At 43.4% G+C, this 14983-nt stretch overlaps 2 protein-coding genes across 4 annotated transcripts; both read right to left on the bottom strand.

The window, feature by feature from the left end:
* Window positions 1–256: 256 nt before the first annotated feature.
* On the bottom strand, window positions 257–5838 carry tefb (TEF transcription factor, PAR bZIP family member b). 2 transcript variants are annotated; one of them, XM_052050016.1, is made up of 4 exons: window positions 5599–5838; window positions 2435–2965; window positions 1840–2051; window positions 257–1608 (listed from the first exon to the last, which is right to left on the bottom strand). In XM_052050016.1, the coding sequence occupies exons 1-4, from the start codon at window positions 5699–5701 to the stop codon at window positions 1393–1395; spliced, it is 1062 nt and encodes a 353-aa protein (XP_051905976.1). In that variant the 5' UTR covers window positions 5702–5838; the 3' UTR covers window positions 257–1392. The 2 variants fall into 2 exon arrangements, with proteins under 2 accessions (XP_051905976.1, XP_051905975.1); XM_052050015.1 differs by lacking the exon at window positions 5599–5838 and adding an exon at window positions 3335–3664.
* Window positions 5839–6770: 932 nt separating this feature from the next.
* Window positions 6771–14907, bottom strand: LOC127590464 (zinc finger CCCH domain-containing protein 7B-like). Of its 2 annotated transcripts, none has more exons than XM_052050014.1 (20): window positions 14751–14907; window positions 14228–14264; window positions 13777–13974; window positions 13393–13551; window positions 13195–13263; window positions 12987–13038; window positions 12722–12891; window positions 12046–12580; window positions 11733–11813; window positions 11458–11619; window positions 10353–10570; window positions 10158–10258; window positions 9877–10058; window positions 9655–9749; window positions 9395–9543; window positions 9164–9269; window positions 8908–9016; window positions 8602–8726; window positions 8170–8339; window positions 6771–7693 (listed from the first exon to the last, which is right to left on the bottom strand). In XM_052050014.1, the coding sequence occupies exons 1-20, from the start codon at window positions 14807–14809 to the stop codon at window positions 7513–7515; spliced, it is 2958 nt and encodes a 985-aa protein (XP_051905974.1). In that variant the 5' UTR covers window positions 14810–14907; the 3' UTR covers window positions 6771–7512. The 2 variants fall into 2 exon arrangements, with proteins under 2 accessions (XP_051905974.1, XP_051905973.1); XM_052050013.1 differs by having other exon boundaries at window positions 14228–14271; window positions 14749–14896.
* Between the last annotated feature and the right edge of the window lie 76 nt (window positions 14908–14983).

Below are 14983 nucleotides of genomic sequence, written 5' to 3' on the forward strand. Positions count from 1 at the left end.
TAAATCTGTTTTTAAACACCAAAGAGTTAACCCGGTGGAGTCCCTGCTTCGTCATTGGTTTCATTCGACATTTTCCTTTAAAAGGGATCTCGGGAATCTGACATATATTGTACATCACAATCAACAGATGCATTATTACCATCAGAATAAATACAGCACTCATTGACTATTTGGCAAATCAGAAGGAATAGCGTTAGATTATAAAGACACAGTCAAAAATCCCTGTTTTTAGGATATAAAGATCGCCAGACTAGCATTTATTTACAGGGTTTAAGAGCAGTCGCCTTTAGGGACGGCTCCATTTTTTTTTTTTTTTTTTTAATAGAACAATCCAGTCATCACTACACTACCGAAAGGCAGGTGAGGGCTCCGAGCGCCTTCTACTTGCAGAGTGTAGTAAAATAAACATCCTTACGTCCTACATACCCCTCCACAAAAGAGAGGGCCAAAGATACCTTCAAACGGATACTTTTGACAGTCACCCGAATACCCCCCCCTCCCCAAAAAAAAGCACTGTTTTTATGCAAAACCGACTCAAATTTCTAATCAACTCTTTGATGAGGCTCGGGAAGCTGATCTGAGATTAGTACAAGGACTTCATGCATGTTTTCTATTAAAGCTCCCCCCCCCCCCCCCCCACAGTGACAACAAGGTACCTTCAACCATGAATCTTCCAAGAGAAAGTGCAACAAGGGATCACACACTGGAGATGACGATACATGTGGTGTGTGCGTGTGTGTAGGTGCGTGTTCCTTGACAGAAGAACTAAACAGCTTCTCTGCGGTCATTCCTCCACCAACCGAGTTTATCGCCCCCCCCCGCCCCACCCCCTACCCGATTTCAACTCCACATTTCTTCTGCCTCAATGTCTACATCCCGCTTCAGAATTGAAAGGAATCAGACACAAATGTAAGCGCGACACAATTCTATTCACAACTGATGGCGCTCATGCTTTGGTCCACTAAAGGAAGTGCTATGCAGTGATTTTAAAAAAACAACAAAAAAACAACAACAAAAAAGCGTGACTATGTGTTATCAGCCTGTCGTTTTCATAGTTCCCGACTTCCTTGAAAGTATCTCGAGAGCAACCATATTTTTTTCCTGCGTCTCTCTCCGTGGGAGTCTCGTCTCTTTCCTCTCACTGAAGGAGCCAGGCGCTCTCCACAGACCTTCCCGTTACCACCGCTCCCAGCCTCGCCCCCCCCAAAGTGTGTATCCGACACTCCAGTTCCAGGTTTGGGACCCGCGACCGGAGCTCGACACAGTGACCGGAGGTCAGCAGGAGTGCAAATTTAGATTTCCCTTATGTGTTTGTGTCTGTGTTGAATTCTGCGAGGAAGGAAGTTCTGCTTTTGTCGGATTGATCATTCGAATTTTTTTTTACCGGGGTCTTTACAGCGGACCGTACTTGGCCTCATAGCGGGCCACCATGTTCTTGCAGCGGCCGCAGTCTTTCCGCATCTCTGCCACTTGCTGTCGCAGGGCTGCGTTCTCCCGCTCCAGGAAGGAGGCGCGCACCGTGATCTGATTCTCTTTGAGACGCCGGGCATCGCGGGAACGTTTGGCGGCCAGGTTGTTCTTCTTCCTCCTGGACCAGTATTTGTCATCCTGAGCACAAATAAGACAGAATTAAAAGTAGGAAGTACTGAATTTGAAAAAAACACAAAAAAAAGGTAGGTATAGATAAGCTCCGCCCTTAACGATCCTGGAGAGATCACTCAAATACATTTTCAATACATTTAGGCTATATGAATTGAATGAATTTCATTTCAGCCCTAGTTGACAGCAAATGATGTCACTGTTTTTGGAGCAAACGCGCTCGCAAATGAGTCAGGATACCTTCTGTTCGTTGGGAACAAACACTTTCTTGGCTTTCTTGATCATGGGCTGCGGCTTGAGCTCCTCTTCAGAGAACTTGTGTTTGCGCGGGTTGAACAGCTCTCCGCCCGGCACGCTGGACAGGACCAGGTCGGTGGGATCTGGCTGAAAGTTAATGTCCACCTCAATCTCATCCGGGTTGATGGGAGATGGCGTGTTACGCTCTCCAGTTCCTGTCGGTACACACGTAGAAAGTGGAGCTTCGAACGAGCATTCATAACAAAATGCAAGTATGCTTTATTGGATAGCGCATAACTAAATGTATGTACCGCTACATCATTTTTTTTAGTGTTAATTTATAAATATTTCAAACAAGCTCAGATGCCAACCACTAACACTACAGACACAGTCGCGGTTGCGCTGTAATCTTTTCTTTCCCATCAGGAAACCTATTGGATGAATTTTTAAAATTCAAATAGTTGTTAACGATGTATTTTAAGGGCGACTGTGCATCCGTAATAATACAATGAAGTCACAATCAGGGATGCAATGAAAAATGACACGAGACAAAAATGAATTGGACAACCGTCGACCACATGAATGCACATTTGCTCACCAGGATTCTGCTTGTCGACTTCCACGGCTTCCGCTGCTTTTGTCTCATGGGGCAAAGATTCCTCTTCTTCATCTTCTTGATCCTCATCTTCTTCGTCTTCATCTTCCAATTTGGCGGGCAGCAGCGTGGTGACAATCACCGCTTCCTCTGGCTCTGTGGTGACCGTAGAAGTGTCGGGAGCAGGTGGGGGAGACATGGGCGCCGAGATTGTCGTCGCGCTGGCTGCGGCCGTAACCTTCAGGGTGCTCTTGCCTTTCCCTCCAGCCGGAGTCGGCGTCTTCTGCAGCTCCTCATCCTCCAGGCTCCCCGGGATCCCGTTCTCCAACAGGAACTCATCCAGGTCCATGTACTCCAGATGGAAGGTCTCCCCATCATAGGGAATGGTCTTCTCCCAAATGGCTGGGGTCAAGGAGGCTGACACCCCTCCGGCGCTGCCCCCACTGCCTCCTCGAGAAGCCGCACCAGCGCTGGCTGCAGCAACCCCGCCCCCCACCACATCATCAGCTGAGCCCAGCTTCTCCTTCTCGAGCTCTGAATTCAACAGAAGAGGAACAGGAGTTCATTTCATCAAACGGGGCGTCTATGATCATATTCGTTGATATTACAATCGGGACAAAGGTTGTAACGCGAAACCAAGCCAGTGACAGACGGGGTGTTTCGGTAGCACTATACGAAGATGAGAGAATGTTGCTTGGTCTGCAAACGCAGCTAAAAAAATGAACAACGAAACAAGAGAGAAAGATGCAACATGAATCCGCCGTAATTTGGTTGTGATTGTGGAGTATTTATAGTGTGGGTACGCAGAGCATGGCACCTGGAACTTTTTGTTCTTTTCGATTTCTGAGCTGCGCTGAACGAACATTTCACATCCGCGGACACTTATTGACACGGAGGTCTTACCGTCGTCACCTTCCTCCAAAATGTTGGGAGGTGGGATGTCCATAATCTTCTTTATAACAAACGGGAAAGACTTCTGCTTAGCCGCTGCGTCGACGGTTGTATCGGGCTGAAGCGCGACAGCCACCGCTCCTTTACCGGGCATCGTTCGCCGCAGGATTTAAAATATATCTTGATATATATCAACGATACTATGGTTCACCTTCCAATTTCTGCGACGTTTAAACCCGACTGTCGACAATGGAGCACCGAAATGCGGAAACTACACTGCGACCCTTTGTGCAGTCCGTGCCCATCCAGAGCGTGTGTCGGATAGTCATGAGGCAAAAGCCACGCCCATTTAGGGCATAGTAGAAACATATTGGTTGTTCATCCTGTCATGTGATGGCACTGTGTTCGCGCTGGTATTTATTTTTGTACTTTAAAAAATGTATTTTATATGTATCAAGCTAAAACTGCCTTAATTTTTAAACACGAGTTAAATCTAAAAATGAGTCTAAAAAAGGCAGTGAGTAATTCTTATCAAACCCTGTAACGACTCATGAAGACACTACGGTTATCTTTACAATGTGGTCACAAACCACTCCGCGGCTATATTACAGCCTCTCACTTTCACCATATTTCCAAGCACACAAAAAAGGGTTGAAAAGTACCGTAGGTGGGTTTCAAGCTCGCCTGCACCGAGTCGCGAGAACACTCGTGGCAAAACACGTGCCCTCCGCCCTCACCCACTCACGTGACAGTACAAACCGTGTGGGGGCGTGGCCACGTGCTGCACGCGTGCTGCTCTGCACGTGCAGCAAACCGACGTCTAGTCCTGCAGCAGCTGCCACTTTTTGTCAAATAAAATAGAACTACAAAATACTAAAATTACAAAATTGTATTATTATATTTATTAACATGCCAAGACCACATAGACCCACAACTAAAACCATTAAAAAACATTGTACAAATGTTTGTTCGTAAGTATGTATGTATTTGAAAACAACTCCCTTAACTCACATTTCTCATCGCGACCTCACGGTAGCAAAATCCATAAGTTTCTCTTTCTCACGTTCTGGTGCACGCATATTCTTTAGCGAGAGGGTGCCATTAAGTTCCGTGTTGCGTGGCAGATAACTGATTTAAGAGGCACGGCGTTCAAAGTGCACATTGCCGCACTGCACGTGTATGTTTTACCGTCCATTCGGAGACACAGGGGGCAGAGAGACTGGTCCAAGTGTAGATAGAGCAATCTTTTACTAACTTAAAGGTCGCACGCATACCGTTGTAGCGATGGAAAGACGGGTATTTAAACACAGTCTTGTTTTTTAATTGCATTTTATTAAGGCTAATGATTCTTTATAATGTAAAACAACGTTAACTGTTGGTGGGCATTTTTAATCACCGCTTGAATATACCGGTATGTACAGTATTGAATATGAAAACAAGATGAACCGATTCTCAATACTGTCCTCTAGTGGCTATTCACATTCTTACAGCGAGGCCCCTTGCCGACCACCCAAAAAGAAATATATCCATCCATTAAGCATACTCCGATTTTCTTTTTCAAAGGAAATGTTTTAATTAGAGAGAATATTAAGCAGTTACGATAATGGACTGATTATTAAATTCTATGTTATATATCCGGGAGGGGGCACTGGACGTTTTCAAACAATTTGAAAAAGGCTAACACATTGTAAAAATACGAAAGCAAATATAAGACACTCGCAGGGCCAAAAAAAGTGTATGCAAAAAATATATATACACAGGTACACAATACATTGCGCATGTTCAAATGGCCAACATTATCCCTCGCAGCCAACAGGGGGCGCTTCAAAGTAAACTTTTCACTATTACTTTAGGAGCCCGAACATTTTGCCACGAATTCATAATTTCAGCCTGAAAGATAGCTGTGAGTATTCATAAGTCAATCAAAAATATCCAGCTAAAGACCGCATTGAGAGGGACAATTAAGAATGTCCACATCTTGGCAACAACATACTACATGACAAACCATGAAACCAATACGGACCGTAGGATTTTAGACTATGTAGGTAGTGAGCACAACAACACAACTAAAAATTCACATATGAGCAAAATAATCATTTAATGGCTGACGTTAATTGCATTAAACCACAACATCAATTCTATACAATTACCGTATAGCATAGATACTTTTAACATCGCCTGACCGAGAAGTGAACGAAGCCATAAATATGGCACAATAAACGACGTTGAAGACTTGTCGACAATATCTCTGGGGAAAAGAGACAAATCTCACTTACCGCCGTCATCAAAAGCTGGGAAAGAGAAAGGGTAGTCAGCCAAGGATCTGATGAGATCAGGAACTTCCCCTCGGTCTCCAAAGATGTGATTATACGTTGACATCCTGAGTGATGACACGATAAACTGATGCGCAACGAGACAAGCTGTGAGTGGCACTGTCAGTGTTGTCTACTCGAGACTTTTGAACAACTTTCAAGCAGCAAGTCACTCACATCACGGGGACGCCTGCATGTGCACAAACGATTTGGGTTGGAATAACCCCGATGAGCCACGCCCTCTGGCGCGGTTGCCGCAAAACGATTGGGCGAACGGATCTGCCAGTCTTGGCGTGTGGCCAATCATGAAGCAAGAGACTGGATCTAAACGCGAGAACAACAACACCGCTTCAGCACATGCTTCACAGTCGAGCACATTTGCAACCACGCACAACTGCACGTGGGTGAAGTGGCTGCGTGGGCGGAAGGTGCAAATGCGCCACCTAGCGGTCACTGCCATCACTGCGTGACACATTAGGATACTGTATGCGTTCTAATAACTTTAATCCCTCGAGGGGCAGCCCGCTGTATATATTTTTAATGCACGTCACTCAGAGAAGCAGACCACAGACATTATCCAAGCATGCAAGGATAGATGTCAGACTAATGGAGACAGCAGATTGCTGTACATTTGGTATCAGGGCCTTGAGTGGAGATTTCGCCGACCTAATTCATCTTCAGATACCACTCAAAAACTGCTGATTTTACCGATTTCGAATTTGAAATCATGTTAGGTAAAGAAACATTCTATTTGCTTACCAGAAGGACGGCATTGGCAATCTGGTTGACAGAGTCGATGCCCGGTGTTATTTAATTCTTATTTCCCTCCATTCCCCCCCCAAGAGACCGGCTCATAATTTAGAGCAGGGGTGTCCAAAGTCAGTCCTGGAGGGCCGCTGTCCTGCCTGTTTTCCAGCTCTCCCAGGAGCAACACAGCTGATTCACATCATCAGGATTGTTCTAATGCTGCTCCAGAGCTGGTTGATGATCTGATCATCCGAATCAGGTGTGTTGCAGGCAGCAGAGCTGGAAAACAGGCAGGACAGTGGCCCTCCAGGCCCGGAGCTGGAGGTAGCATGGTTTTGTGTTGTAACGAGTGTATGGGTGCATCTTTCAACAAAATGACAACACACAGATCATTTATTCAAATTTGAGTTTACCCAAAAAGATAAAACAGTCAAATTAAACTCCAGGTTATAAAATAACAACACAGTTGTACCATGCAAAATATATATATATATATATTGGACTGTGTGTGCCTTTTTGTGTACCTTCATAGATAAAACCACTTATCATAAGCATCTGTGAATACACATTCGTGCTTATGAACGATATGTGTGATGCAGAAATGCGAGTTTCAACGTCACAGTTTTTTCTCATTCCAGTGATTACACAATCAATCGAGAAAAAGTGGAAAAGAAACACAGGAATCAGAAATAATATATCTGCCATTTCCCAAAAGACAGTTGTTGTTGGGAGTTGAAAAAAATATATAAATGTGTCTAGTATTTTTTATGACTACATAATGGAATTTGTGCAATTAATGGAACTTGTGCAGTACGGAAGAAAGAAAGTGCAGTGCTGTAAAAAAAAAAAAAAAAAAAAAGTAATTGCCCTCTTCTCAAATGATTACTTTTTTGTAGTCTCCCCACTTGAATGTTTAAGATCACCAAACAAATGTAAATACAGTACCTAACAAAGACGACCCAAATGATCATAATACGTGGTTTTTAAATGATGATTGTGTTAAGTTTGTGAAACGATGCAAAAATATATTTTTAAAATGAGAATGCAAATACTTTTTCACGGTACTGCAAATCTTTTTTTAAAAAATGGTCAAATGTCATAAAAATGGACCACACGGTTCTTTAGCAATTCTTAGATTTGAAGTATAAAGTTGTACTTTCCAAAGTCAACTTCATCAGGCATGATGAGGTTGTCTTCCCTCGCTTGGGCCAATTTGCGACGCAGGAATTCTCGTCTCTCGATCCACTCCTGCAACTCCTCAGGACTGTGGGCAAATTCACAACTGGCACCATCGGGGCAGTCCGCTTCGGACCTAACACACAATGGAAACATACCACGTGAATTTGAAATTCATTCACAATAGAGCATCAAGAAAACAGACCTCTGCGTCGGCTATTCCCCGTTGTCGTCATCAAAAATCCAAATAATCTAACAGGGGATGTCATACTCATTGGTGTCAAGGGCCATATGGTTTCCCTCTGAGGAATGGTATGCTGATAAAACCATACAGAGCTGTAATCACCTCCTCATATTTTTACATGACAATAGCGTAATAGAATATTTGCCCCAATTTTTGAAAAAGGAGGGGAAAAAAAAGAAACATTTTTTGTCAAATTAATGGATAACTTGTTTTGAAATCAGAATTCAAGGAAAAATTGGTTACCTCGCCAAAATTAAAAAAAAAACAATCCAACAGCTGCCGATAACATTGAGGACTATAAAACCATCATACTAATTGTGCTTTCTGTGGAGCTAGGTTGGCCAGGTGAAGTGAAAGTGAGGTCTTACTTGGCGCAGCGCTCGAAGGAGACGCCGGGGAAGCGGTGAGTCCACTTCAAAGCCTCGTCCTCCCCTTCACAACTGAACAGGCGCTCCTTGTGCTTGGTGCTGGAGATGTGTCGCTGCCACTGCCGCTCGCTGTTGCTGTGCTTCCCGCACAGAGGGCAGTCGAAGCCAGACTGAATTGGAGAGAGCAAATGCAGCGGTCATCGCCTTGCTTGCCGGTGCACTTCGGCAACGACATGAGATCGCCAAGTCACTATAAATGGACACCTCATGAAAGGGGAAATTATACTAAATTGATCTCTTCATTATTCGTGCACAAATAGTCCCTTGGGGTGCTTGCACGAACATAAAATGACCAACTAAACAACTGTACTTCTATGGCCAGCGAGTTTTTACTCTCACATTTTGCTACTCGGGGTAATATCAATTACCCACCGTCGGTTCGGCGTCGTCTGTTGGCATGACGATGTCTTTTTCCCGGGTGGACACGGCTTTGTCTGCTTTACGACTATGTGTGCTTAGTGTCAACCACATGTTGTATATCTGCTGCATTTCAACGACTGCGGGGACAGACAAAAAAAAAAAAAAAAAGAAAAGGAGTATCCAATTCTTTATCTTCCATAGGTTGCATGCAGAAAAATCAAAGGATGCTTCCATACAGTAAACTACAATAGTCCATCAAACAGGCTTTCTTTAAGTGGTGTGTATCTAGTTGCGCCCTGGTTGGTTTCAATCACTTGCCGTTTTGAGTCTTCATATACATCCACATGTCCTTTTCCTCTGTGCTGTGGGCAAAGGAGCAGTTCCCAGTGAAATCACATTTCTTGTTTTTCAACATCCAGGTGCACAACTGCCAGAAGGAAAGGCACAAGCTAATCAAGCACTAAACCAAATCAGAATAGCCCAAAGTGTCATGTGGCGCGCCGACATGACACAAGAGGAAGGAAATGTACTTCAAAATAAATGACTCAGCACTCAACTGAAAATGAAGACTCACTTCATATTGCGCGGGGAAGTTGTTTGTATGTGGAAGGGGTCTGACAGGAACCCAATTACTCTTCTCAGGGGACTTCACCAACAGCGTGTTTTGCTCTTTGGTCCACCTGAAAGTGTTCGTGGTGAAAAGGGAGAGAGAGCGTGAAGACCCAAGTCACAAAAGTGACAAGCTCGCCACTGGATTTCAAGTCATCGGTTCGACTCTTCGCAGCTTCCTGCTCCTTTTACTTACGGGTGCTTGGCCTTGGCAGAGCAATACTTGAGGGTGTTGTTTGGCATACTTATGTGGCCGTCTTGTAAGCAGACGGCGCAGACAAACTTCATCTTCAGGTTCAAACTCTTGCCTTTTGGTGTTTCCTCACCATTTGTGGCAGCGGGTACCTGCATAAAAAGAAAGGAGGGTAACATCTATTGTAGGCAGCTTTGGTATGACAAATGCACATCAAATCATGATATTATTTCAAATGGCGGTGGGGGCCGGGGGGGTCTTACTCCACTTGATCGCAATTTCCTTTCCGTCCCGGTGTTCTGCTCCTGTTCCTCATGATATTTTTTTGAGACTTTAACAATCTCATCAGCTGTGATACCTACAAGCAAGAACATTCCAATTGACGCAAACTAAAAGTACACCTTAAACTTTTTTGGACAACGCATTGTAGAAACTTGTTGAGTAAACAAGGATAGAATATTTAACACTTTTCTGATAGACAGCACCTGTGTCCCGCTGTACCCTCCATGTACGTAGCTCAATGACCGAGTGAGCATTAACGCATCTGTACTCCCCAGGGCATCCGTCGTGAACCTTTTGGCTGCACAATTTTAAGTGGGCCAGTATGTTAAATGGACGCACTTTTCTGTAGTTGCAGTTTGTGGCCGTCACTTCAAATGCTAAACACCTGAAAGGCACAAAGTAGTTGTCATTGAAATAAGCAATGATAGAAGATAGAAGGTACTATAGTGAGTGAACATGAAAGCGACTGTTGCGTTCCACTCACTTGTTCGCATCAAAGGAGTGGCGGGCGACAGCGTTCGAGCACACAGCGTGATCGTCTCGGCAGCGCTCGCTGATAACCCGTGGCTTACCGTGATAGCATTCCTGGTGAGAGGAAAACAGATCCGGAGACAAACACAGAAAATGTTACCGTGTACATTTTGTTCTCCGTCGTGCAGTGACCTTATAGTGTCCTGACCTGACACAGGAATAAAAACGTGCCCTTGTGTTCCCGTAGAAGGCCTCTAATGCTGTTCACGGGGTCGCCAGTGGCAACACCCGATGGTCCAAACAGCAGATTTCTGTCCAAGGTCCCTTTCCTCTCCTCGGTCCAAACGTCGATTTCCAGTTGGTTAAAGGCAAAGTGGCACGTTTCTCCAAACCTACAGAGGCCCAAATCGGCAGGCTGTAGCACGTCTATATAAGAAACATTTTTTTAAAAAATTAACCAGGTGAATTAAGAACCTACAATCTCTTCACATCAGAACATTCATGAACTGTAGGTGGACGTTCCCTTCTAATAACCAGCTCAATTCACACAAATGAGCTTGAAAAAAATATAAAAATCACGACTGGATGCCAGCCAGTCATTGCCAGATGCCACATATAGACTGTTGACAGTCACACTTATGGGCAATTTCGTGCTTTCATGTGAAGCTCTGAAATGTGGGAAACAACCCAAAGAAAAGCCTTTTGCAAGCATGGGGAAGGATACAATCTCCACACAGGAAGGCCAATTAAAACTCAAAATGTTGTTGTTTCTTTTATATGAAGTTATAAGTTATAAATGTTACACCCGCGCTGCAAGAAGGAGAGATACCGACGCTCGTTCCTACCGACTGCTGTCAGGCTGATGAATAAAAAATAATCATAGTGGTAATGATAATTGAATGATGTGAAGGTAAATTGTAAATAGTACTGCGATTTATCCATTTGTGTTCATGTTGTATTTAATTGAAAGATGTTTGTTGTTGTTTTTTTTTTCTATTCTTCTTTCTACATACATTCTTGCTGCTGGAGGCTGTAAATTTCCCCATTGTGGGACAAATAAAGGATATCTTATCTTATCTTATAAGTGCTTCAAACAACAAAGCGTGTGATGGAAAAGTGGTTAGAACTGCATGACTGTCCCTGTTTTATGTTATGTGTTGTGTTTATTTTACTTTATTTTAACTGTTTTGTTTTGTTAAGTGCTTTGTTACAGCTGTCGCTGTTGTGAAAGCGCTATATAAATCCGCATGTATTGTATTGTATTGTATAAGGGAACGTGACAAAATGTATCATTGAGGATTAATCATAATCACGTTTGCAAAGGACAAAAGGCCCCGTGATGGACGTCCATGTCGGCGGGTGTCGCACTTTGGTCCACTCGGAGGGAAACACTCCTTTTCGTCTGCACAAGAGAATATCTCGATTACAGCTGTGGCGCAGGTCAGGTTTGTGAATGAAGGTGTACGTCGCTCGACCTGAAAACAAACAAATAGGAGTGTGCAGTGACGCTGGCAAGATTTTGAAACACATTTTACACCAAACTACAATGTAGGGTTGAACATAACGGGCATTGTCTGGACTCACGCACCTTCGCGAGCAAAGCAACTAGAACAAGCTTGCATGAAGTCGTGGGTGGCAGACAGAGGATTTGGCACCGGCGTTTGTGTTGCTAAAAGGGGCAGAGAGAGAACATGAATGACGTGTTATATTTTGACATGTCTTGAAATTGTGAAAACACAAATAAACGATAACATCTTGCACCCTTATTCCAATGCCCCGACAAAATGAATTGTAAATGTGCAACAATTTATTAAGTGTAACCCGTGCTCACTTCTTGGTGGACATAAAATTGTGTTGTTTCGGCCGAGGTATTAAAACGATGATGAATGAGCTGTAATCACCGGCGGAGCTGAAATCGCTGAGCGAGTCCAAGCCTATTCCCTTTTGTACGAGTGCGGGCTCAGAATGCACTTGACCTTTCACTGCAGGAAACAAGTCCAAGGAATCCAGGGAGTGCGGCTGAGTCACGCCCAACGCGGAACCGAGTTGAGCAGACGGATCACAGGTGAGCTGCAAAGGTTTGAAGAAATCAGAAAATGGCTTCTCAAGTCGTTCTGTTTTGGGCTGAGGGGCTTCTCGCGATACAGCGCGAGGAGCCGCCACCAAGAGATCATCCAGGGAATCTAGTACTGGTGACTTCAGACGTGCACCATTTACGCCTCCCGGGAGGTTGTCCAAGAAATGCAGTCCACAATGTGGAGATGACAGGTCATCGAGGGTATCTAGTGAGTTTTGACCGCCAAGTGAAAGGGAGCTTGTGGAGTTTATTCCACTCATGGAAGAGCTCAAAAAGGCTGGCGGGAGATGAGGCGTTGGAACAGTCGGCGGAAAACTGCTTGCCACGCTGGGAAGTGAAGCTGCTCCTTGAGTGTGAACCTAGAACACAAACAAAAAGAAATGCTCAAAAATACTATTCACAAATATCAAATGTCATTTTTTTTTACATTTTATCTTAGCAACGGTATCTTTTGCTTTGCGGAAAAATGGCTTCTCACAATCCCAATAATGCGCCTTTACCTCCGCAGCTAAATGTTCATTAGGAACGCAGTCGAGCAGATTGTCCAGGTCGTCTCCTATCAGCTCACAGTCCTCCAAAGGGTCCGGGCTGTCCAGTACGGAGGCGGCAGACTGTTTTCCGTCATTTGCTTTGTTGGGGAGGACACATTGAGACACGCTGGGAAAATTGACTGAGGGGACACATGCAAAAAAAAAAAAAAGTTCACTTTCTCAAAGGCGTTTGTGAAAACAGGCATATGGTGGCTGCAATGTTGATGAGACTTACCTGGTGCAATTTTACTCAAAGGGTTTGTAACATTTCCTACATGGTAAGACACCTAAGCATAAGAAACAGACATAATGAAATGGTATCAAATACATCTTTACTTGAGGGAAAGGCATCTGCGGGGATCCAAGAGAGTTGGTGCGTCATGGAATTTGTTGTCTTGTCTCTGAGGTCAAGATAAAAAGATTGTATTCACTACTTCGCTTACGTAGGGCTTTCGTTTCTCCAGTCCCAGATGATTGGCAAGTTCCTCCGCGAGTTCATTCACCCGTTTGTCCTGTAAAGAGAATAAGTACACAATGTGCAATGGTAGCTTTAGTGACTGCTATGAATGTGTATTGTCCGAGCAAAGTTACTGCTACTCCGCTGTCTTTAAATTCCCTTTTTGATCACTTTTCAACTTTACCTGATGTGCGCTGAGCAGACAGTCGCGTGTGCAGTCATAAGCCTCATGGTACTTGCCAAGCTGCTTCAAGCAAAGGGCCTTCAAGTAGAGCACCTTGGGGCTTTTTTTACACACCTCCAGAGCTTTGTCACAGTCCTTCATACAATTATCATATTCCTTCTGTAAAACACACGAGGCAAAATAGAAATAGATTAAGAGCAGTATTGTATATTATAGCACGGTTTGGTTTAACCTATTTTCAAGGAATCAGATGCCATTCATATTTGCACTATTCATGTTCATCTGTACGGTCTAATAGATTGAAGGAAGACAATTAATTTGGAACGGTGTGTTTGCTTTAATGTCACAGAATACAAGTGATTCAATCGGAGAAAGCAGACTCACCATGCTATGGTAGGCAGTCGCCCGATTGACATACAGACTCTCCAATAAATAATGAGGAATGTGGAATCCCTCTCCTGAGACATAGTGACAAACATTCAAGCCTTCGCTGAGCTCGCCCACTGCCTGCTCCCAGTGGCCATCTCTGAACCAGCTGTTGCCCTCTTCGAGAAGGGAGATTACCAAATTAATCAAAAAGTCCTGTGGAGCAAAAGAGATATGGTGACACGTGTTGATAAAGTAGCACAAACTTTGTGCTACAGTACCAAGTACAGTAACCAAGTACAGGCCAAATTAGGATATTTGTAAACAACAGGGCATCAAGTTACTTCTGCGTGGTGTGAAACAATGCTGCAAAGTTGCAGAAATAAAAGAAAAATTGTTAAATTAAGCCTTTTATCCTTTAAGCCTTAATGTTAACAGTTTTCATTCGGGGAGCAGAGAGAAACTGTACCTTGTAGCCTTCACGATCCGGATACGCCAGTGAAGACCTGAAACCCATGTAGAAAGTGTTGAAATTATACGCAGTTGTAAGAAGTTAAAGTAGTAGTTAAAGTTATTTTCTTTGGCTCCTTTTGTACAGTTATACAGCAATAAGAAAATAAAAGTATCTAAAATGAACTCTGACAGCTTGGGTTTATTCATCGACAAAGATTGAAACAATGGCCATTTTTTTGTATATTTATAGTTAAGTTTAGTTTGTTTTATAAACGTAAGGTGTAGTTTCAATTTGTTTCTGATTTTATTTTCTTCAGCCTTTTCGTTGTTATTTTATTCCGTTAACAAAAACGTCTTTTCAACTTTAGTTTCAGTTTCCCCGTAAGTTTTCATTTACTGTACACTGAACACATTAGACTCAAAACAAACACAACAAGAATACATGTACTTATGTTTTAATTGGTTTTATTCGTTGATTTTTCTATGTGAATATTCCAAATAAAGATGTACAACATTTAAAAAGCGAATTAAAATCTTACTGTATGAAATTCAATGCAGCTTGTATTTCTTTCCTGCGTTTCTTTCTCTGCGAGTCCATTCTTCCTCTCTGGGAGAATGAAAACAAAGTATTAGAAAGTTAAGGTTAAAATGCTGTTGGCGTCCTGTGGGGCTTTAAACATAAATAGGAAGCAGTAATGGACGGGACATTTATTCTTTGGGGCAGTTTGATCATGAAACGGTGCGTCACTTTAAGTCAGAATTCTGAGAATAA

Source organism: Hippocampus zosterae, chromosome 17 (assembly GCF_025434085.1).
Source record: "Hippocampus zosterae strain Florida chromosome 17, ASM2543408v3, whole genome shotgun sequence".
NCBI classification, from domain to species: Eukaryota; Metazoa; Chordata; class Actinopteri; order Syngnathiformes; family Syngnathidae; genus Hippocampus; species Hippocampus zosterae.